The sequence below is a fragment of the Schistocerca piceifrons genome, chromosome 3 (assembly GCF_021461385.2).
Source record: "Schistocerca piceifrons isolate TAMUIC-IGC-003096 chromosome 3, iqSchPice1.1, whole genome shotgun sequence".
Classification (NCBI taxonomy): domain Eukaryota; kingdom Metazoa; phylum Arthropoda; class Insecta; order Orthoptera; family Acrididae; genus Schistocerca; species Schistocerca piceifrons.
Window position 1 is genome coordinate 175,170,341 of NC_060140.1, and position 24,837 is coordinate 175,195,177.

Consider the following 24,837-nt stretch of genomic DNA (forward strand, 5'->3'; position numbering starts at 1 on the left):
TCATGAGCCGCACAAGGATGGCGCAGTAGCGCCACTACGAGGATGAGTGTCAGGTTTGCTTTAAACACACTCTGTAACTCTCGTTACTTTGATATTGGGCGTGGTGAGTTGTTGTTGGTGAAGAACGCCTTTAAGGCGACAGACACCATTATCAACGCCACTGAGTTTGAATGAGGCAATGTAATAGGGCTACGAGATGCTAGATGTTCCTTCTGCGATATTGGAGAAAGTCTTGGCAGGATAGTAATCACTGTATATACACACATCAAAAAATGTTTTGCATCACCCAGAACTCCTGAAGATAGACGTTGACTGTTCAGAGATGTCACTAAACCCGCCCAAAGATGTAAACAACTATGCATGAGTAGTACCTGGATCGCCGTTGAGGAGTGGGACAATCTGGACCAACAGTGCCTTGATGAGCTTGTGGATAGTATGCCACGACGAATACAGGCATGAATCAATGCAAGAGGACGTGCTGCTGGGTATTAGAGGTACCGGTGTGTACAGCAGTGTGGACCACCACCTCTGATAGACTCGCTGTATGGTGGTACAACATGCGATGTTTATGTTGATCTCTGTTACAATTTTCTGTATAGGTTCCGGAACTCTCGGAACCGAGGTGATGCAAAACATTTTTTGATGTATGTAATTTATGGCAGCGGTGATCATGATCATGATCATGTATGGTTGCAAGAAGATCGGTCACCAGATGGCACTACCGAGAGCGAAGACCATCGTGTTCGGCGTGTGGCTCTGGTGCGATATACTACTTCTGCAGCAGAAACGCGAACAGCAGTTGGCACCACAGTTATACAACGAACCGTTACAAATCGGTTATTTTAAGAACAACTCTAAGGCAGACGCCTTGTAGAGTGCATTCCACTGACCCCAAACCACTTCCATTTACGACTTCAGTGGTGTCAAACGAGAGAGAGCTCATCGGAGGGCAGGTTGCATTTTCTGATGAAACCTGGTTCTGCCTCGGTGCCAGCAATGGTCATGTGTGGGTTAGAAGGAAGCCAATAGAGGACCTACAACGAACCTATCTTCTTGCTAGACATACTGACCCTACGCCCCCCCCCCCCCTCCCACGTTATGGTCTGCGGTGTAATTTCTATGACAGCAGGAGCACTCTCACGGTTATTGCACTCACCCTGACTGCAGATCTGTACGTCAATCTGGTCATTCGACCTGTTGTAGTGACATTCATGGACAGCATTCCAGGCCGACTGGAGTGGTCGAGCGGTTCTAGGCGCTACAGTCTGGAACCGTGCGACCGCTGCGGTCGCAGGTTCGAATGCTGCCTCGGGCATGGATGTGTGTGATGTCCTTAGGTTAGTTAGGTTTAAGTAGTTCTAAGTTCTAGGGGACGAATGACCTCAGAATTTAAGCCCCATAGTCCTCAGAGCCATTTGAGCCATTTTTGGCAGCATTGCAGGGGGTGTTTTCCAACAGGGTAACGCTCGCCCACACATCATTATCATAACCGAGCATGCCTTACAGAGCGGCGGCATGTTGCCTCGGCCTACTCGATCCTCAGATGTCATGCGAGACACCATTGGCTGACAACTCCAGCGTCATCCACTACCAGAGCCGGCCGAAGTGGCCGAACGGTTCTAGGCGCTACAGTCTGGAACCGCGCGACCGCTACGGTGGCAGGTTCGAATCCTGCCTCGGGCATGGATGTGTGTGATGTCCTTAGGTTAGTTAGATTTAAGTCGTTCTAAGTTCTAGCGGACTGATGACCTCAGAAGTTAAGTCCCATAGTGCTCAGAGCCATTTGAACCACTACCAGAATTAACTGTCCCTGTATTGACCGACCAAGGGCAACAGGTGTGGAACTCCACACATTCCCACAAACTGACATCCGGCACCCATACAGCGCAATGCAAACACGTCTCCATCCTTCAATTCAACATTCTGGCTGTGGTGGTTTTTTTTCCTTTATTGAATTTCGATCCCCCCCCCCCAAATGGGCGGGCTGGCAGCAGCTTGGTACGCTGCTCTTCAGCCTACAGAATTTGTAAAACATAAGAAGATAAGAAACAATAAAAGCAAGCGATAAAACAATGACGTATATTGTAAAACGGCATAAAATTGTGGAAAAGAAAGGGCGGACGATGCTAATAATATACACAGGAAGCAGACAGGTAAAATAGTAAACAGACAATTAAAAAAACACGGCGATAGTCTGGTTTCTGTTCGCAAGAGATATAAAAATTACACCCAGCGACAGCATGATGTCTGTTTGCAACACTTCAGAAAAGACGTACAACAATTAACAATCACTGGAAACACCACACTAAAAAGTCGGCACGAAGATGACACGCCACAACCAAGGTCAGTAGGGGGGGGGACCTGGACAGATGAGGGGAAAAAAGTGGGGAGGAGAGGAAAAAGAAAAGGAGGGTGGGGGATCCGACGGAGGGAGAGGACTCATAAGGGGGAGAGGGCCCAGGGCAGACGCGAGAGGGAATGGGAAAGGCAGAGGAGGGGAAATGAAAATGGACTCGGGGGAGAGAAGGGAGGCAGAGAGAGGGTAGGCGGGGAAAAACAGGATGGAAGGGGACGATAGGGGGCTGTGGTGGTGTTGTGTACATAGTTCCGGGTAGTCAGCGCGTACACACCTTTCCCACTAGAGCGCGCCCCGCTAAGCACAACAGCGCAGGCACATCACTTGTCCGTCTCCGCACTACGAGATGGCGCTGCCATAGAGACGGACCAAATTCTGCTTCCGCCGATCCGCGTATTAATATGTAATGCAGCCAATGAGATTGCTGCTAACATAGAACCTTTTTTTTTTCCTCGCGGATCACACTAGCGCAGTGATACATGAAGGCGCGAGGTATTACAACGAGTGTACAGACCTCCGATTAGTCGGTCTGCATTTGTCTACACAAGTCGGTACCAGCCTGTATTAGTCTGTACCAGTCTGTACGAGTTCTACATTTGTCTGTGCCAGTCTATAGTCAAGTTTCAGTCTGCGCCTAATAAGATTACTATATTCCTGTACATAGCCCTGAAGATAAATGTATAGACACTTTAGTCAAGTATCAGAGATATATGTGAGAATAAGATTAACGTACCAAGACCAAAGGAACTTCAGATTGTCAATTGTAAATAGCATCCAGAATCATGTTACATAAGGTTTATGCTTGTTACTATTTTAATAAATGTGTGTGAAAATTAATCAAGTTCTGTTTAAAGTTGGTCACCGTCAATCTGCTACTCTATGTGTGCAAGTGGCATTTCTATTGTCTGACCTAACGGCAGAAGATAAACACGCCACCATAAGACCACAAGACATATTGCTGACACTCGCCTACTTCGTTAGAGTGACAAGTCAAATAATCTGACGGTGTGTTTACTGAAGGTCTTACAGTAAGCACACCACAGGTGGTTACACTGGTTATTAATGTACCAGCATTTCACATTTGGAATGGCTTATCTCGCGCTTATAATAGCCTGTGATCTTGCGATGTTAATCACTTACGGATGTAACCTACGAATGTATTCCCGTAATATCATCATTCTACATTAATTATTTTTGGTATTGCGTTTTTGTTCCTTCAGTGCATGTTATGCCCTGCTGTACAGCGTGTACTTTGCCGCCAGGATGCGCGGCGGTCCGCGGTCGCAGGCGCAGCAGGCGGCGGCCGAGTCGATGCACCGCGTGCAGGAGGTGGCGCTGCCCGAGCTGTCGCTGTCCGCCGAGTACTCGGTGTCGCGCACGCTGGCCGAGGGCTGCTTCGCGCGCATCCTGCTCGCCACGCACCGCCGCACCGGCACCACCGTCGTGCTCAAGGCCGTCCACGCGGAGCTCACCAGCGTCGCAGACTTCCAGCGCGAGTTCCACTACAGCTACCGCGTCAGCCCGCACCCCGCCGTGCTCTCTGTCTACCCCGTCGCCTTCCGCGCAGACGGCTGCTACGTCTTCGCCCAGGTACGTTGATGCGCCTTGTTACTGCATACTCATCATACTGATGCTACTGGTCCTGGTCTGCAACGCGTATCCAATTACTAGGGACAGGAAAATATCTACATCTACATCCATACTCCGCATGCCATCTGACGGTGTGGCGGAGGGTACTTCGAGTACCTCTATCGTTTCTCCCTTCTATTCCAGTCTCGTATTGTTCGTGGAAAGAAAGATTGTCGGTATGCATCCGTGTGGGCTCTAATCTCTCTGATTTTATCCTCATGGTCTCTTCGCGAGGTATACGTAGGAGGGAGCAATATACTGCTTGACTCCTCGGTGAAGTTATGTTCTCGAACCTACAACAAAAGCCCATACCGAGCTACTGAACGTCTCTCCTGCAAAGTCTTCCACTGGAGTTTATCTATCATATCGCGATTACTAAATGATCCTGTAACGAAGCGCGCTGCTATCCGTTGGATCTTCTCTATCTCTTCTATCAACCCTATCTGGTACGGATCCCACACTGCTGAGCAGTATTCAAGCAGTGGGTGAACAAGCGTACTGTAACCTACTTCCTTTGTTTTCGGACTGCATTTCCTTAGCATTCTTCCAATGAATCTGTCTGGCATCTGCTTTACCGACGATCAACTTTATATAATCATTCCATTTTAAATCACTCCTAATGCCTACTCCCACGTAATTAACTGCTTCCAGTTGCTGACCTGCTATACTGTAGCTAAATGATAAAGGATCTTTCTTTCTATGTATTCGCAGCACATTACACTTGTTTACATTGAGATTCAGTTGCCATTACCTGCACCATGTGTCAATTCGTTGCAGATCCTCCTGCATTTCAGTACAATTTTCCATTGTTACAACCTCTCGATATACCACAGCATCATCCGCAAAAAGCCTCAGCATCCGACGTTATCCACAAGGTCATTTATGTATATTGTGAATAGCAACGGTCCTACGACACTCCCCTGCGGCAAACCTGAAATCACTCTTACCTCAGACTTCTCTCCATTGAGAATGACATGCTGCGTTCTGTTATCTAGGAACTCTTCAATCCAGTCACACAATTGGTCTGATAGTCCATATGCTCTTGCCGCGCGGGATTAGCCGAGCGGTCTAGGGTGCTGCAGTCATGCACTGTACGGCTGATCCCGGCGGAGTTTCGAATCCTCCCTCGGGCATGGGTGTGTGTGTTTGTCCTCAGGATAATTTAGGTTAAGTAGTGTGTAAGCTTAGGGACTGATGACCTTAGCATTTAAGTTGGTTGGGTGGTTGGTTTGGGGAAGAGACCAAACAGCGAAGTCATCGGTCTCATCGGATTAGGGAAGGATGGAGAAGGAAGTCGGCCGTGCCCTTTCAAAGGAACCATCCCGGCATTTGCCTGTAGTGATTTAGGGAAATCACGGAAAACCTAAATCAGGATGGCCGGACGCGGGATTGAACCGTCGTCCTCCCGAATGCGAGTCCAGTGTGCTAGCCACTGCGCCACCTCGCTCGGTAGCATTTAAGTCCCATAAGATTTCACACACATTTTTTTGCATATGCTCTTACTTTGTTCATTAATCGTTTTCTTTCATGACAAAATCCGGTGTTTTTGTATGTCCATCCTTTTTACTGGAGGTCTGGGGGACTACGGCCGTCCTCTACTGTAAGAAAACGAAACGCCTACAGCTGTCATTATTCTGTCATTTGTTGTTTAGCTACCAGTTTCGGCGCTTCAATGCACCATCTTCAGACCTCAGCTGATGCTGAAGGGGTTATCACGAAACAGGTAGCTACACAATAAATGCCATCATAAAGACGGCTGTAGCTCATTTTCTTACAATTCGGTGTTATTTTTTGGCAAATTTCGTCCTGTTTTTAGCCAAATTTAATGTCTTTTTTCCGCCAAATTTTGAGTTGTTTCTTGTCAAATTCTGCGTTTCTTGCCAAAATCCGTGTTGTTTTCGCCAAATTCTGTGATTATTGTTTGTTTTTTCATAGTTCAGTGGTATTTGCCAGATTTTCTCGGTGTTGTCTGGTTTCTGCCAGATTAGGTGTTTTTCTTCCAATTCGGTGTTATTTATGTTTTTCCTAAGTTTTGTCTTATTTGGCTTTTTGTCAAGTTCGGTGTTATTCGGTTTTTCACCAAATTCAGTGTTGTTATTTTTGTCAAGTTGCTGCTTTTTCGAAATTTAATGTTGTTTTTACTAAATTCGATGTTGTTTTTTGCCAAATTCGTTGTTTTTTTTAACCAAATCTGGTGTTGATTTTTGACAAGTTAGATGCTGTCTCTTGACAAATTCAGTGGTGTCTCTGTGGGAAATTCGGTATTGTTTTTGGGCCAAATTAGTGGTTTTATTTTGCCAAATTGGTGGCGTCTCTTTGCTGATTTCGGTGCTGTTTACATCGTCAAATCAAAGTCAGTTACGCAGAAATGAACAGTTAGTTTAAGATCGTACACGAACCCCCAGTTTAGAGGAGATTAGCAGCCAAAATGCAGCTCTGGCATTCAATAGCATCACCTACGGATATTAGCCAAATGCCGTCCTCGTTTTTATAACAGTTTTATACATTACAAAATTACAGATTTCGCAATATGTCATAAAAGTCGCTGATTTCCCTAAAAACCGCTAATTTTGCGTTATTTTTCGCGTTATTGTTTTCGCGAAATTTTCCTCTCCTTACCATTAAGTTATCAGTAAATACGAGGCTGTTCCGAAAAGTAATGCCTGCGAAGAATTTATTCTGTTCTACATATCGGCTACATGTCATGCACATCACTCGGTCCACTTCCCCGTTTCGCTGACGCGGTGTATAACGTAACAACGTATGTCGGTGCGTGAGAAACAGTGTGCTGTAGTGGAGTTTCTAGCCGCAGAAAACTTGCCTCCAATTGAAATCCTTAGACGGTGTTAATGAACTCGTCAGACAAAATCGTCGGTTACTACACAGCTCACAGGTGTGTGTGGCATATCGCGAGAGTGTGTACTGGCTGTCACTGCACAACTGCCATACAGAAAACTGTATGCTTCGTGGATGCCTCGAATGCTCATTCCTGACATTAACAGAGGGTACTGGACGTGTGTCGACAATTTCTTTTGCGTTTTGAGCGAGAGTGTGACGGATTCCTTAGCAACATTGTGGCAATCGACGAAAGAGAGCATCAGTGGAGCTCCGCCACAGAGGGTCGCCGACGCCAAGAAAAAGTTCAAGACCGTGCTATCAGCAGGCCAAGTCATGTTCAAACAGTTCTGGGATATTAAAGGTGTGTATCTGAGAGTCATGCCTATAAGCACCACCATAAACACTGCAAGGTGTGCGAGACCCTCAGAAAACTGAAAGCAAGAATTCGAAGAATTCCGATGACATAGAGTACCTTTACCCTCAGCATGACAACACACGAGCACTGCGACATCTGCAACAATCCGACACCTTTGGTTCAGTGGCATGGATCATCCTCCATAGAGTCTCGACTTGTTCCCATCCGATTTTCATCTGTCTCCCGACTCCATACAGTCCCGACTTGGCCCCATCCCATTTTTGTCTGTTTCCAAGCCTTAAAGAACACCCCCGAGGACTTAACCTTGATAGTTATGAAGCGGTGCATGCAGAGATGAGGTTGTGACTCTGTCAACAAAGTCAAACGTTCTGGTCTCTCGTTGCAAGAAATGTGTTCGTCGCGCCGCGCGGGATTAGCCGAACGGTCTTAGGCGACGCAGTCATGGACTGTGCGGTTGGTCACGGCGGAGGTTCGAGTCCTCCGTTCGGCATGGGTGTGTGTGGTTGTCCTTAGGATAATTTAGGTTAAGTAGTGTGTAAGCTTAGGGACAGATGACCTTAGCAGTTAAATCCCATAAGATTTCACACACATCTGAACATCATCTGTGTTCGTCGCCAGGGTGACTATGTTTATAAATAAATATGTAGACATGCGGGATAAAGACGTATTACAGAGCATCTAACATTCTGCGTGGCGTCTGTTGTTCTATATCGTGTCTCCCTACCACTTTCACGCAACGACGCTCTGAGCGTGTTTTTTAGGGAATTGACTAGTTTGAACCTGGGGCCTGTTGCTGGTAAGGAGACGCCAGACCACACATGACATGTAGAATTCAGAAGAGTTCAGTGAGACTAGCGATGATATAACCAAATACTTAATGATTTCAGCGTCAGCTCCACTGCACTCCCTGTAAAAGAATCTTAATACTAACTAAATTTAGTGGAAGGGGTTCAAGGCTTTCCTATTTTTAGTTAGCTGGTAAAATAACGCCGAAAAAGCAGTTAAGTTTACCATTGGAAATTTTATTCTACTCACAAAACATTGCTTATAAATTGCACTATTGATAAAAGGAAATGTTTTAATACAGGATGGTAAAAACCAACTGCGTTCAACAAAAATGTGAACGAATATTCCCTGAATGGGTTTCCAAGTTCTACAGTGGATCGAAGGATGACCTATGCCATATCACATCTATAATCTAGGTTTAAATTAAGTTTCACAAAAGAGAAAACTGTATAAATGGTCTACAGTGACCCTCAATTATCTTTAATTACTTATCTAACTTGTCGTAAATTACAGTGGCTGATGTGGCTTCTCAATAACTACATACCAGATAAATCATCGCGTTTCAGATTTTTACTTCAAGTGGCAAATGTGAACACCATGAGCTTTAATTGACGTTCGGCACTAGTATTACGCAAAAAGGGGGTGTAACAGATGAGAATTCTGCAGTTCTGAATGAAGCTTTAAGCGCTGTTATGCGGCATCGCGTGCGTTCATTACCTTGTCGGTGTTCATCAGGGGGCGGCGAGCAGCACAGCTCCACTCACCTCGCCGTCTCGGAAACAACTCTCTCCTAACTTCTCCTTACTACAATTTACCGAAGTTGGTTTAAAAAAACTATCGGGCTGTGTTTTCATCTGACCAATCAGGGTCTCAATGTTAACCTTAAGCTCCGCCTACAAAAATTCGGTCTATCCAATGAGAAACGTTATACTTTTCGTGGTGGGGCAATGTTTTTAAAGTTTGCAGCGTAACAGAGACGCGAAAAAGTCTCACGCTAAAACTTGCAGCTGGTGTGGTCCTTTTAGCGTTATCGTAAGATCTATACTGTTCTTCTGGAGGGCTCTATCTTTTGACATGGGCTGGGGGTGGTCCTGACGTAACAGAGACGCGAAAAAGTCTCACGCTAAGGCTCTAGCTTTTAACATGGGCTCGGGGGTGGTCCTAACGGTTAGCTGGCGACGTGGGTGTCCGGCCCTTATCGTAGGGCCTTCTAACTTAACACGGTTCTGCTCTCGGCTTCTGTTCTAGTTTCTCCCCTCGGAACTGCGTCTGTCTTACGGTGGGAAGGTATGACATGCATTTAGGCATTCTTGTGTTAGTCTGTGGTATTCCATTTGCTCACTCGTTACTCGTATTACTTTGGTTAATTTAATGTCACGATTTATTCGGAGCTATGTGACATACTACTGGATTTGCTTATTATGTCAGGGTTTTCATGGAAGGTGTTGGATTTGCCTGACACCTTACAAGCGCTTGATAGGTTCCCGAGAATTACGCCGGATAATACTGTAAAAGCAAAGCCTGGGAGCCAGCCTTTGCGGCACTAAGGAATCGTCAGCCGTAGATTAGCAACTGCACCGAGTCAACGCGGATGGGAAACGTTAGCGCAGATGCTTAAATCGCGCGCCAACACCTCGCGCACGCGAACGGGGTCCGTCGCTCCCGCGATGCGGCGCGCTTCCGCAGACCGCGACCCGTTTCTTCAGCAGAGGGCTCTAGTATTCGACGCCGTCTACGATTGGTCTTCGATGACGTTATGCCCCCGCTGGCGCCTACGCTGTTCTAGAAAGCTAACATATAAATTGGCGAGCTCCTCAGCGACGCGATAGTAGCACCTGAAGATGGGGGGGGCAGTTGTCTCGCTGAAATATTGTGCCGTTTTTACAATATTATCCGGCGTAATTCCCGGGAACCTATCAGGCAGATGCAGCGTCCGGAAAGCCTCAAACAGCACACGTATTACAGAGCTTTAGTAGTTTGCACATAAGAAATTCGGAGGTATTACTTTTCAGCCCACCCGCGAAGAAATACGCACGTAAGGTGTTCATATTTTGTTTGGAGCTTAATGTTCCAGTATCAAATTGGAAAAGGCTCCTTTTGTATCCAACAGTTATTCAGATTCCCACCCAGCCCACGTATCGATAGATATGCGCGGTCAGAGATCGTTTGGGCTCAGCAGGTATCGATTTGGCACTGAGTCCCCCAGAGGATGTAGCCGGCATGTGAGATGGACGTGCCCACTGACGCCATACCTCTGACAATTACTACATCTACATACATACTCCAAAAGCCACCATAAGATGCATGGCAGAGGGTACCTTGGACCACTCGCAAATGGAGGGAGAGAAAAACGAGTCTCTACATGCCTCTGCACGATCGCTAATTTATCTTGCCTTCGCGCTCCTTAGTGGATTTTACATTGGCAGCAATATCCTCAATTATTTGTTGGCTGTATTCCAGTCTCTGTCTTCCTCTACAGTTTTTACCCTCTGTGGTACCACAGAAGTAATTTCCTGATGACCTAACATATGTCCTGTCATCCTATCCCTTCTCCTTGTCAGTGATTTCCATATGTTCGCCTTTTCTGCAGACAACCTCCTCATTCCTTACGTTACCAGTCCACCTAATACTCAGTGTACTTCTATAGCAACACATCCCAAACGCTTCGACTTTTATCTTTTCCAGTTATCCCACACCCATGATTCACTCCCATTCAATATTATGCTCAAAACGTACGTTCTCAGCAATTTCTTCCTCAGCTGAAGACCTACACTAGTGGCCATTAAAATTGCTACACCATGAATAAATGCAGAAGATAAACGGGTCTTCATTGGACAAATACATTATACTAGAACTCACATGTGATTACAGTTTCACGCAATTTGTGTGCGTCGATCTTGAGAAATCAGTACCCAGAACAACCACCTCTGGCCGTAATAACGGCCTTGATACGTCTGGGCATTGAGTCAAACAGAGCTTGGATGGCGTGTACAGGTACAGCTGTCCATGAAGCTTCAACACGATACCACAGTTCATCAAGAGTAGTGACTGGCGTATTGTGACGAGCCAGTTGCTCGGCCACCATTGACGAGACGTTATCAATTGGTGAGAGATCTGGAGAATGTACTGGCCAGGGCAGCAGTCGAAAATTTTCTGTATCCAGAAAGGCCCGTGCAGGACCTGCAACATGCGGTCGTGCATTATCCTGTTGAAATGTAGGGTTTCGCAGGGATCGGGGTAGAGCCACGGGTCGTAACACATCTGAAATGTAACGTCCACTGTTCAAAGTGGCGTCAATGCCAACAAGAGGTGACAGAGACGTGTAACCAAGGGCACCCTATACCATCACGCCGGGTGATGCAGCGTCAAGGGTAACCGCAGCCATGGTCTCCGAGCTGATAGTCCAGGCTGCTGCAAACGTCGTCGAAATGTTCGTGCAGATGGTTGTTGTCTTGCAAACGTCCCCATCTGTTGGATCAGGGATCGAGACGTGGCTGCAATATCCGTTACAGTCATGCGGATAAGATGCCTGTCATCTCGACTGCTAGTAATACGAGGCCGTTGGGATCCAGCAGGGCGTTCCGTATTACCCTCCTGAACCCACTGATTCCGTATCCTGCTAACAATAATTGGATCTCGACCAACGCGAGTAGCAATGTCGCGATACGATAAAGTGCAATCGCCATTGGCTACAATCCGACCTTTATCAAAGTCGGAAACGTGATGGTACGCATTTCTCCTCCTTACACGAGGCATCACAACAACGTTCCACCAGGCAACGCCGGTCAACTACTGTTTGTGTATGAGAAATCGGTCGGAAACTTTCCTCATGTCAGCATGTTGTAGGTGTCGCCACCGGCTCTAACCTTGTGTGAATGCTCTGAAAAGCTAATTTTCTTCCTATCGGTTAAATTTCGCGTCTGCAGCACGTCATCTTCGTGGTGTAGCAATTTTAATGGCCAGTAGTGTATATGTGGCATTACCAAATTTCTCTCGGCCATGAAAGCTCTTTTTGTGTGTGTTAATCTGCTTTTTATGACTTCTTTGCTTCGCTCGTGATGTGGTACTTTGCTTGTAAGGTAGCAAAACTCCTTCATTTCGTCTGCTTGATATTGCCGATTTACGATGTTAAGTTTACCGCTTACCGTATAAATAATATGCGATTGCGACTGACAAAGTTATTATATTTCAATGAAATGAACACCCTTAGCTGCTAACAGTCGTTGACATACGTCAACGGGGACAGATGAAAATGTGTGCCCCGACCGGGACTCGAACCCGGGACCTCCTGCTTACATGGCAGACGCTCTATCCATCTGAGCCACCGAGAACACAGAGGATAGTGCGACTGCAGGGATTTATCTCTGACACGCCTCCCGCGAAACTCACATTCTCAACGTATTGTCCGGCACTACATTCGTAATGCCCCCCCCCCCCCCCCACCCCTTCCCCGTTATACTCATTACTCGCGGCGCGCTGCCGATTCCCGTAAGAGTTCGGGTACTGTTTGTTCATTCGCACAGAAGAAGAAGATGGTCAAGTGGCCGGTGAGCCTTAACTATATATATATATTAAGATGTTATCTGTTCTTTCGGACATATAAAGTTATTATAGACTGTCTGGCGCTCTCCGTGGTGCTGCCGCCCAGTAAAAAATTTAGTATCCCTCTCTTGTCCACGCAGTCATTATACATGTCTCATACCGGTAGGTCCATTAGCGCAGCAGAATTCTGCCAGGGACGTCTTCTCGACTACGAGCGGTGTTGCGAATGGCCCGTCGTCGCCAGAGCCCAGGTACATTTCGCTCCACTCCCTGCCACGACATTGTTCCCAGCGAGCATTCGCGGCACCCTGGTTTTCCTGAAAGGAGGGACGACGAGCGAGCACCTTCTACTGTTTCTTCCGTCATTCTCCTCCCTTCTTCCCCCCCCCCCCCCCTCCCCCGCCGCCTCCCACCCCTTCCTCGAGTTTCCGTTCCCCAGCAGGTAGCACCGAAGAGGTGAATATTAGTAATGTTCGAATCCCCGTCCGGCGATCATTATTGTAGTTCCCCTGGCTTTCCTAAATTAATTAAGGCGAGTGGCGGGATGCTTGCTTTGAAAAGGGCACGACCGAATTCCTTGCTCATCCTTGTCTGTTACGAGACTGTGTTCCGTCTCTGATGACCTGGTTGTTGACAGTAGGTTACGAAACTAATCTGACTTTCTTCATCCCGTCGGGAGCATTGCGTTTTCTTTGGAAGTCGTTCAGTACTTATCCTCTAGTAAACAGCTAGCAGATTTTCGTGCGTTACAAAACTGTTGGCTTACACTTTTTCTGATGTAGTCATGAGGCAAGGCCGTGTATCAGCTATAATATTTCAGTTCGTTGTATGGGATCCTAACGAAACATGCGGAACATTCTTTGTTCTTTGGTTCTCTACGCCGAGATGACCAAAATCACGGGATAGCGATATGCACATATACAGGTGGCGGAGTACCACGTACACAAAATGTTAAAGGGCAGTGCATTGGTGGAGCCGTCATTTTCTCTCAGGTAATTCATGCGATAAGGTTTCCGATGTGATTATAGCTGCACGACTGGAATGAACAGACTCCGAACGCGGAATGGTATTTCGTGCCAGACGCATGGGGCATTCCGTTTCGAAAATCGTTAGGAGATTCAGCAGTTCGAGTTACACAGAACAGTGTGGCAAAATTTGGCTTTAATGGGCTATGGCAGCAGATCAGCTAACAGCATGACATCGCCCGCAGCACCTCTCTGGGCTCGTGGCCATATCGGTTGGAACCTATACGACTGGACAATCATCACCTGGTCAGATGAATTCCCGTTTCGGTTGATAAGAACTGGTGGCAAGGCTCTAGTGTGACGCTGACTGCACGTAACCATGGACCGAAGATGTCAACAAGGCGCTTTGCAAGCTGGTGGTGACTTTTGTAGTGTTTTGTTACTCCTTTCTCACGTGAGGAACGTGTCCACGAATTGAACCACGTTAACGGAAACGACTACACGGTAATTAGCCATGACGTTGTGGTCTGTGTTTACATGTGACAGGCTGGGCGCTCTGTTCCAGCTGAACCAATCATTGACTGGAAATGGTTACGTTCGGCTACATGGAGACAGTTTGAAGCCATCAATGGACTTCATGTTCTCAAACGACGATGCCCCAGGTCACCAGGACACAACTGTTCGTGATTCGTTTGAAGAATATTCTCGATAATTTTATAATTCTAGAGCATGATTTGGCTGCCCAGTTCGCTCGACATGAATCCCATGTGGCATATATGGGACGTATTTGAGAGGTCAGTTCGTCCACAAAATCCTGCACCGGCAACACTTCCGCAATTGTGGACGGCTATAGAGGTAGCGTGGCTCAATATTTCCGCAGGGTACTTCCAGCTACTTGAGTTCATACCTTGTCGACCAGTTTCACTACACCGGCAAAAGCAGATCTGACACGATATGAGGAGCTATCCCACGGCTTTTGCCATCGCAGTGCAAAGCAGCTGTGTCTGCAGAAAGACTCACAGGAATGGAATCTGTTTGTTTCTGCAAAAGTAATATTCTTCTCAATTCCTTTATCCATATATATCTCACCACGTCCGTGCCACTAGGGGTGGGACATTAGTTTTATTCTTCCCATTTCTTGTTTTCCCAAGCATTTATCTCTCGTAGCACTGGGTTCGCTTTTCAGGATTTGGCAAAGTTTATTTAATGATTCGCGGCCGAATGTCCTTCGTCAAGGAAGGGAAGTCGTGTGTACAAAGTTTCACACCTTGTATAGCCCCAAATGAATGTATTCTTGCTACTTTCGTGTATGAACAACAAGCAAAATTTCGTTAGAATGTTAAGCAAGGTTTGCAGCAGCAACTGTGCAAATGTAATATATGGAATAAAAACAGCCGCCAGTTACGGAAGGTAGTAGTCAAAAGTACTTGACCTACGTTTCAACCCACATATATTGGCCTTCTTCAGAAGTCTTATTACGTTTTACATGCTGATTCTGATGTTCTGCCGAAGGCTTAGTCGTAATTAAAATTGACAAAATGGCTGTTTTTACGATTGTCACATTTAATTATCACTAAGCCTTCATGCTTGAAGGGTCAGCATGTAAACCGTTATAAGACTTCTGAAGAAGGCCAATTTATGTGGGTTGAAACCTAGGTTCAAAATGGTTCAAATGGCTCTGAGAACTATGGGACTTAACATCTATGGTCATCAGTCCCTTAGAACTTAGAACTACTTAAACCTAACTAACCTAAGGACAGCACACAACACCCAGTCATCACGAGGCAGAGAAAATCCCTGACCCCTCCGGGAATCGAACCCGGGAACCCGGGCGTGGGGAGCGAGAACGCTACCGCACGACTACGAGATGCGGACTGAAACCTAGGTCAAGAGCTTTTGACTGCTTCCTTCCAAAACTGGTGGCTGTTATATTGCATGTATCAAAATTTCGTTATTTATTATCTATCGGGGTGCTGCAATTTTAATGGTCACCAATGTGGAGTGGCCAGAAAGTGTAATTATTTCATTAACGCTTACGACTTTTTGTCCGAAACGTCCATATGTAAACCACCATGCTAATATATTTAAGATTTGAAGCTCGTGCTCCTCACGAGACCTGCAACGTGACTGCCGCGGAAGTGCCAATTGACTGTCCAGGACAACACAGCCTGTTGCTTTGACCAGTTCTTTGCTTGTCTTTCCGTGTGTTTGGAGAATAACAGTAAAAGATACCAGCGACTTCACTTTGGTGGAGCGCTTATTGACTAGTGTGTCGATCTTTGAACGGAAGCACAACAGCCGGCCGAAGTGGCCGTGCGGTTAAAGGCGCTACAGTCTGGAACCGCAAGACCGCTACGGTCGCAGGTTCGAATCCTGCCTCGGGCATGGATGTTTGTGATGTCCTTAGGTTAGTTAGGTTTAACTAGTTCTAAGTTCTAGGGGACTAATGATCTCAGCAGTTGAGTCCCATAGTGCTCAGAGCCATTTTTGGAAGCACAACAAAAACATTGCACAGCTTGAAATGCTTTCATGTTCTCCAGCTTGCCCGGTTTAGCAGCTGCAGTGTCCGTTTTCAAGTGGAGTTGCACTTTGTCCCTTTTAATTCCAAGTTCTGCAGCACGCCTTACCACTGACGCACTAGCTTCAGCAGACGTTTCCCTTCTCAGGTTTCTGGACTAACAAGGGTGGCAGGAGGGGGGAAGGGAGTAAGAGATGCATCCAAAACACTTTATAGGCTAAAAGAACACAGATACTTCAATAATTACACTCGAAAGTTTGGCAATAACATTCGATCTTTGGCGAAAACATTTGACAGTCGGCAACAGAAACCAAAACATTGCATTGAAACAAGCGTTCAGTTCATAGTGTTGTGGAATGTGGGAAAAACGGCAAATTGGCATTCATAAGAAGAAGAACAACACCAAATATGCAACAGGAGCGTAATATGTAAGAAATTGTCCACGCGACCTGTAAGTACAGTTCAAAACATTACTTCTTAATAGGAAATACCAACAACCAGAACTGTTTATAACCTATAGGTACAGTGACAAAAATTTATATTAAATAGCAAACATATGTACATATTCCAGGCCACTGATGATGCCTTGCAGAAAACAAAGGCGAAACGCGTAAGGCACTAAAATTGCGTTTTGTTCAGTTGCTGTCAGACGGTCCATAAGTAAAAATTATCAATATACCGTGATATTACACGCAACTGATGAAGACTGGACTGCAAAAGTTGAAAATGAGCTTTGACTTAATGTGAGTAAACGTACATTAATTTTAAGATCTACCAAGTATCCTCTGTTTAACAACGCGCCTGTGTGTCACCATGTGCGGCACAATTTGGAGATGAGGAACGAGGAAGATAACAAACTCATGTTGTGCAGGTGGTGGGGATGGATGGGGGATGGAACTGAAAGCTGTAGTTGAATGACACCTGAGTTACATTCATATCATTCGATACATAGTAAATCTGTAGCACACCCCAGCACTCACATTTATGTCTCTGAGTAGTATTGGCCTGGCAGCTGTGATGAGAGCACAATGTTACGACCTGTGTGACGTTTGCTGGCAGGAGTACGCGCCGCTGGGAGACCTATCCGGGGCGGTGAAGGCGGGAGGTCTGCCCGAGGAGCAGGTGAAGCGCGTCGCCTCGCAGATCGGCTCGGCGCTCGACTTCCTGCACTCCAAGCAGATCGTGCACCGCGACGTCAAGCTGGAGAACGTGCTCGTCTTCACCGCCGACATGACCAAGGTAAGCGGCGCCTCGTACTGTCATTCGTTAGGATCACTGTGTACAACACACCGCTGCAACACGTGGCCATGGTCAGCCTTTCAGTGTACTCACTTTTCCTTGTTATTTATTTCTTTTACTTTTATCAGACTTATGGCTCTGTCACGAAGAAATTAATAATTCCAATCCCAAAGAAAGCAGGTGTTGACAGATGTGAAAATTATCGAACTATCAGTTTAATAAGCCACGGCTGCAATACTAACACGAATTCTTTACAGACGAATGGAAAAACTGGTAGAAGCCGACCTCATGGAAGATCAGTTTGGATTCCGTAGACATATTGGAACACGTGAGGCAATACTGACCTTACGACTTATCTTAGAAAATAGATTAAGGAAAGACAAATCTACATTTCTACCATTTGTAGACTTAGGGAAAGCTTTTGACAATGTTGACTGGAATACACTCTTTCAAATTCTGAAGGTGGCAGGGAGCGAAAGGCTATTTACAATTTTTACAGAAACCAGATGGCAGTTATAAGAGTCGAGGGGCATGAAAGGGAAGCAGTGGTTGGGAAGGGAGTGAGACAGGGTTGTAGCCTATCCCCGATGTTATTCAGTCTGTATATTGAGCAAACAGTAAAGGAAACAAAAGAAAAATTCGGAGTAGGAATTAAAATCCATGGAGAAAAAATAAAAACTATGAGGTTCGCCGATGACATTGTAATTCTGTAAGAGACAGCAAAGGACAGTGTCTTGAAAGGAGGATATAAGATGAACATCAACAAAAGCAAAACGAGGATAATGGAATGTAGTCGAATTAAATCGCGTGATGCTGCGGGAATTAGATTAGGAAATGAGACGCTTAAAGTAGTAAATGAGTTTTGCTATTTGGAGAGGAAAATAACTCACGATGGTCGAAGTAGAGAGGATATAAAACGTAGACTGGCAATGGGAAGGATAGCGTTTCTGAAGAAGAGAAATTTGTTAACATAGAGTATAGTGCACAATAAATAGTTTAGACTAGAAGAGTTTAGAAGCTTTCGAAATGTGGCGCTACAGAAGAATACTGAAGATTAGATGGGTAGATCACATAACTAATGAGAAGTTATTGAATAGAATTGGAGAGAAGAGAAATTTGTGACACAACTTGACTAGAAGAAGGGATTGGTTGGTAGGCATATTCTGAGGCATCAAGAGATCACCAATTTAGTATTGTAGGGCAGCATGGATGGTAAAAATCGTAGAGCGAGACCAAGAGATGAATACACTAAACAGATTCATAAGGATGTACGTTGCAGTAGGTACTGGGAGTTGAAGAAGCTTGCCCAGGATAGAGTAGCATGGAGAGCTGCATCAAACCAGCCTCTGGACTGAACACATGGCTCTGTCTACCTAGACTTTCCCGGCCTATTAACTGATGTTAGTCTTGTTAGGTCTGCTGTCGGATCATGCAGTAATCTGGACACTATATTTCAGCGGTCCACCTGGCCACCATCTTTTGAAGATTACGCTGTTTCCTAATCTCACTGTAACTGGTTCCTATTGTTAAACGGAGGCCCTCTCCTACGCCGCAGAATGCCAAAACAGAAATCGTCGCTGCTAATCTCTATTACAAGTCAAGGTACAGGAGCCCCGTAGATGAGATGCGGCAAAACCGATAAATCACTATCCAGTACCAACGTTGGTACATTCTGCCGGCCGAGTCAAGGGTCGGTATTGTTGAATGTCATACAAAGCAGGGTTTCAATAGTTACTTAACGGGTAGCCCCTGTCTATATTCATAATATTATCTGCTTGTCTAATTCCAATGGACTGTTTTAAGACACAGTCCCTATAACAACATGCATGGGCAACAATTTGTGTCTTATCATACAACAGTTTGCGTTCCTCGTTAACGCAATACTTTGCCACCATAGATTTCTCTGGCTGCAACAGTCCTGCGTGGTGTTGGTGCTCAGTAAATCTATCGTGAATGGTGCGAATAGTGTGGTCAATATACTTTTCCCTACAATGGTAAGCGATTTGGTAAAAATCGACTTTCCTCAAACCTAGGTCGTCTTTTACCGTACCAAGAAGCGCTCAATCTTGCCTCATGGACAACACTTTTCATATCAGCTTTGAAATCTCACGGGTTAGCAACCGAGTGGCGTCGTCTTCTTGTCGCAACGTTTCAATGGCTTTCATACCCATCATCTTCGCCTGAAGATTATGGATACGCAATCCATTGAAACGTTGCGACTAGAAGACGACGCCACTCGGCTGATAACCCGTGAAGATTTCATAGCTGAAATACGTCGAGAAAGCCTGCAGTCGCATATTTTTCATATCTTTTGTAGATATGCCCCCAAAATATGGAAGGAAACTAAGTGATCTACAAGCAACTTCCACTGATTTCGGCGAAGATCCCTACTCAAAGGCACGACGGATGTGTTTGTCTGAGAAGCCTTTCTGCCTCAACACGACAGTAAGGTGTTTCAGCTCTGGTGTCAAACTATATGGGTCTGAGACGGTGTAAACTCTCTTTGCAAAATCCACAGGTGCGACACACTGGGGTCTTCTTGGCTCGGTAAAAGATGACCTCGCAATGAGGACTCACGGTTTTGTGGGAAAAAGTATATTGGTCAAACTATTCGCCCCATTCGCAGTAGATGTACCGAGCACCAGCGCCGCAAACGACTGCAGCAGTGGCGTACCACTAGCTTACCGAGGGGCACAAAATGTTATAAAAAGCAAATGGATACCCCTTCGTCCTGCTACTGCGACAGTGTTTTAAAAGAATCCTTTAAAATTAAATTAGCAGATTCCATTATAAATAGAGCCCGGGTCTACCCGTTAAGTAGGCTAAAACTTGCAATCATGTTTTATCCGACAAAAAATAATGCTCGTTGACTCGTGCTACAGAATGTATCGCCACTGGTACTCGAAAGCGATTCACCAGTTTTTCTGCTTTCACCGCAGGTGGTGCTGTACGTTCACTTGCGGTGACGGGCATCAACGACGATCTCTGGCGCACAAGCTGTTCGCCTTCCATGGTGTATAAAAGGGCCGCCGCTTCACGGTTTGAATCAGTCGCAAGGATCAGTTTTTGCCCTGATCTTGTACATTCTGTACACACCGCATCTGCCACGCACACTAAACGTCCAACTGTCAATATATGTAGACGACATGGCTTTATACATAAACAGTCGTGCCTGACACATCGTCCAGCGTAGATCAGAACAGGCTAGCGACAGTCTCATAGAATGGGTTTTCCGACCATTACCTGGACCCACTCGTTCCGGTTACTGTGAACATGAACCGGAGCGTTTATTTTAACATCCCATCTCATGAAGTTTTGACCTCTCTCCGACATATTCATGCCGTGTTGACACATATATTCCTTGTTGGAGGAACAGTCATCCTATTCTACTTCGTTACCGTGTCATACCCAATCTGAAATGCCTGGGACTGTTTGAAACAGTGAGCGGAACAACAATCAAGTTGCTTTCACTTTACTAGCTTCACTGAATATGTGGCGTCATCCGGCTATGGCATACCCCAAATATCTTGTAGACTCTTTCTCTTCGCCGAAATGAGTCCACTATTAAAACTATCGGTACTGTTACACCGTTTTGGGATGATAATTCCTACGAATAATTGAATTATTTCCTCCGGATTGCTTATAAATCTGAGGAAACAAAACGGTTGTGATAATTCTTCAACTGTAAGATCGTTACCAGACAGTTACCGCAAATGCAGTCAACAGCTGACAAGAATGTACGCGGCAGAAAATTCGACTGCGAGTGTGTGACGTGCTCCAAACAGAACAATAAACGCTGTTCTAAAACTATTTTCAACAAGAAGAGGTTCGAGCGACGTAAACATACTGGATCGTTTAGCCGCTGCACTGCACTGATATATCCGAAATAGTATCGATCAAGTTCTCCACTTGTGTGTACATAACATTAATACTCGTACTCTGCAAACAGCTACCGAAATGTGTGTTTTCGATGGGATATACATTTCGTTTCATTCAGTTAAATCATCGCCAAAGGCAGGAGTAATTTGTCCGATTATTGTTTTTGATACAGATGTGATGCCTACATATACGTTTTACATTTTAACACAATTTTCCGCTTTGGCACTGGTGCTTTAGATGAAATGCAGTGATCGTATGGCATTTATTGGCCGGGATATCCCCCTCGGAGTTCGGCCGCCGTATTGCAAGTCTTTTTAGTTGACGCCACTTCGGCGACTTGCGTGTCAATCATGATGAACATGATGATGGACACACAACACCCAGCCCCTGCCGGGAATCGAACTCGGGCCCCTTTACGTGGTAGGCGGTAACGCTACCGCTGCGCTACGCAGGCGGACGGTGCTTTAGATAAAAAATGAGTGAGGTCATAAAAGGCGAACAGTAAAATAAAGGGTGTCCCATAAAGCATGCAACTTTTCAGCGCGTAATAACAAACAACTTTATTAATGGAATTAAGTAATTTACGTATTACTGCAGTGTATATCTGTGTTTATGTGTGAAATATGATATTACTGTCAACCCTTGTAGCTGACTGGTCAGCGAGGGTTCGATTCCAGTTACTGGTGGCAGCATTGGTATTGGGTGCACTCAGGGACTGTCGATATTTTTAAAAATATTGGGAATCCAATATATCGATATTTGAAAAACACCGTTATCTGCACTCGATACATCGAAAAAGTAACGATATATCTACGGATAAAATATCGACGGATCGGCCAATAAAAATATCGGCTAACATTGTAAATATACTGCCGATTTTAGAACTGTATATTTAAGTATTGATTTCTTATTAGATATTCTGTACGTCAAAAAGCTAGTAGCCAGCTTATCCCCCTTAGAGCGAGAATTGGAGCGAAAACGATGCAAGTTTACTCTTGGCGATAACCACTTTTCTAACAATGTTAACTTCATGTAAATGACACAATAAAAGGTGTCCCATGGGTCTGTCCTTAGATTTCTTCAAATATCGGATTTGTCCGAAACACTTAATGTCAACTTCCCTATTCTTCCATTTCTGCAAACGCTAGCGAACTAGCAACTGTGGTGTGAAAATTACGTGGTGAAGTTAAACGTTGGAGTTTCTGTTATTAGCGCCGAGCGCAAATTACGTCACTATTTTCCCTCAGACATCTCCGTCCACTGCAAAGGACAGTCTTGTCATTTAGAGTTTTGTTCATCACTTTAAACAACTGTTCCTGAATAATTCCAATGTGAAGAAATAGCTCACTAGTTATGCTAAAAATTGTTCTATTGGTTCACGCAGCTGGTGTGCTATTTCTTTGCCTTAAAATCTTGTTATTCCATTCACACCGCCACCCGTAGTGCAATCGGACTTCTACTTTATGCCACCTACACTTGCTTCACACACTCAAACAGAAAGACTGGAAATGATGAAAGCTGTAAAGCAGTAAGACTCCTTCACACAGTGAAAGTAAATTTATGTTGCACCACAATTTCAAAAGAACACTTTCAAATATTCTCCGAAAATTGCGAAAAAGTATAATTTAAAATAAAAATATCGGCACGCTATATTGCCATTTCAGTATCGATATGTTGATATATCAGGAGAAGGAATATTATCGGTACGTATCGGTATTTTTGGCAGAAATGTCGATATATCGATACAACAATATTTTGTCAACAGCCGAAGTGCACTCAGTCTCGTGAGGTCAACTGAGGAGCATCTCTACCGAGTAGTAGCGGATTCAAGCTCAATAGAACCGACAACGGCCGGGGGAGCTGTGTGATGATCACATCCATTTCCACACACCACCACCTAGCTCCATACCGCGTCCAATGACGCCATTGGCAGATGATTACACGGTGCTCAGTGTGTCCTTAGTGGCCCGTATAGGACCAGAACGCACAATTTTACCTTTTACTTCTTTATAATGTGACGCAAATACCCTCCACGATCCTGCAAGCACAAGCTCTTTATTTCGATGACGTTTTCCACAACGTTTCGGCTTACTTCGGCTTCTAGCTCTCGGCATTGAGCTCTCAAGGCAGATATACATGGTCTCATATCACGAGATCTCGGTGGGCAAATCATGTCACCGTTGCAAGAAATCACCCGGCAAGGCGGACACCAGTCGCATGCGAAACTTTCGCATGTCTCCTTGTGCGTGAGCTGAGGGTGCACAGAGATTTTGCAATCGATGTGTGACAAGTTGCACTCTCTTGTTGAAACAAAAACTCCTCGGCACTTACACATACAGTTCAGATCACAAAAACTGTATTTAACATTGCGGTAACTATTCCCCGTCCATTGTTAATGCGTTTCCGACATTATCTTCGAAGAAGTACGGCCAAATTACGCCCACAGCCCTAAAGCCACACCACACAGTCCATCATTGTGGATGTAATGACTTCTCCTTTACTACTCGAGGGGTTTCTGCGCCCTGCATTTCCAAATTTTGCTTCTTCTCGACGTCATTCAACAGCAAAATGCGCCTTATCAGTAGCTATCAACGGTTTTGATGAAACTGTTGCTCGTTCAATGTTTCGCAATCACCAAAAGGGCACATGCTCTAGGCGTTTTATGTGAGTACTTTTCGTTTCAACTCTTGTGTAAGTTGGATTTTATAGGCACAAAGGTGCAGATCGTCTTTGAGAATTTGTTGCACGCTGGTTTTGGGAATATCCAATCTTGAATGTCGGCGAACAGATTATACCGGACTCTCAGAAACTTTATCAGCCACGACGACGATGATTTCCGCACAACGACTGACACGAGGACACCCCAAGGATTTAATGTCCACAACCGAACCGGTTTTACTAATTTAGAGGTCGGTTTCATCACATTCGACTTGCAAGCTGCGACCTGATCGCGAATCGAACAGTGACCCGAAAATGTAGAATAAATTTCTTTTATTTGAGGTCTGTTGTTACAAGTGCTATGTCTGGCTTACGACAGCGTCAAACTCTCTTTAAAGTGAAGCAGCAAATCAGTACCGAGATCTGAAGAAGGTCACTGCTGACCGAAACTGGTGGTCTGAGGGCCTACAAGTTTGTGACCGCAGAGGTGAAATAAAATAAGTTTATTCTACATTCATGCTCATAAATTAAGGATGGTGAAACAACGCTCTGGTGGGCGGTTTGCGTGCTTAAATCACCTCGCGGTATGGCCATGTGGTGTATTTGATCTGCAGTCGTCGCACGGTGACGCTGGCAGCAGTCCACATACGCAGAGGTGTGTTGGTGCCTGTCAGAGTACGGTGCAGCGAGTAAGTGTGCAAATGTTTTCAGACGTGCTAATGGTGACTGTGTATTGAAAATAGCTGAAAGAACACATACTTATGACGTCATGAGGGGTAGAAAACTAGAGCTACTGGAGCCTGGTCAAACACAGCAGGTCGTAGCACGGGCCCTCCATGCGTCTCAAAGAGTGAAGATTATGGCAACGATTCCAGCAGACAGGAAACGTGTCCAGGCGCAACAGTATGGGACGTCCACAGTGTACAACACCACAAGAAGGCCGATATCTCAGCATCAGTACCCGCAGACGGCCACATAGTACTGCAGGTAGCCTTGCTCAGGACATTACCGCAGCCACTGGAACAGTTGTCTCCAGACACACAGTCTATAG

General features: G+C 45.4%; 1 protein-coding gene and 1 non-coding gene across 2 annotated transcripts in view; one reads left to right on the forward strand and one right to left on the reverse strand.

Annotated features, from left to right (window-relative positions):
• LOC124788494 (serine/threonine-protein kinase meng-po) overlaps positions 1-24,837 on the forward strand; it is a 137,020-nt gene that overhangs the window by 99,657 nt on the left and 12,526 nt on the right. The window contains exons 3-4 of the mRNA XM_047255764.1: positions 3,577-3,946; positions 17,070-17,249. Coding sequence (XP_047111720.1) covers positions 3,577-3,946; positions 17,070-17,249 — 550 coding nt within the window. The remainder of the gene's footprint in view (positions 1-3,576; positions 3,947-17,069; positions 17,250-24,837) is intronic.
• Positions 12,243-12,317, reverse strand: Trnat-ugu. The gene has a single exon. It is a non-coding gene; the product is annotated as a tRNA-Thr (tRNA).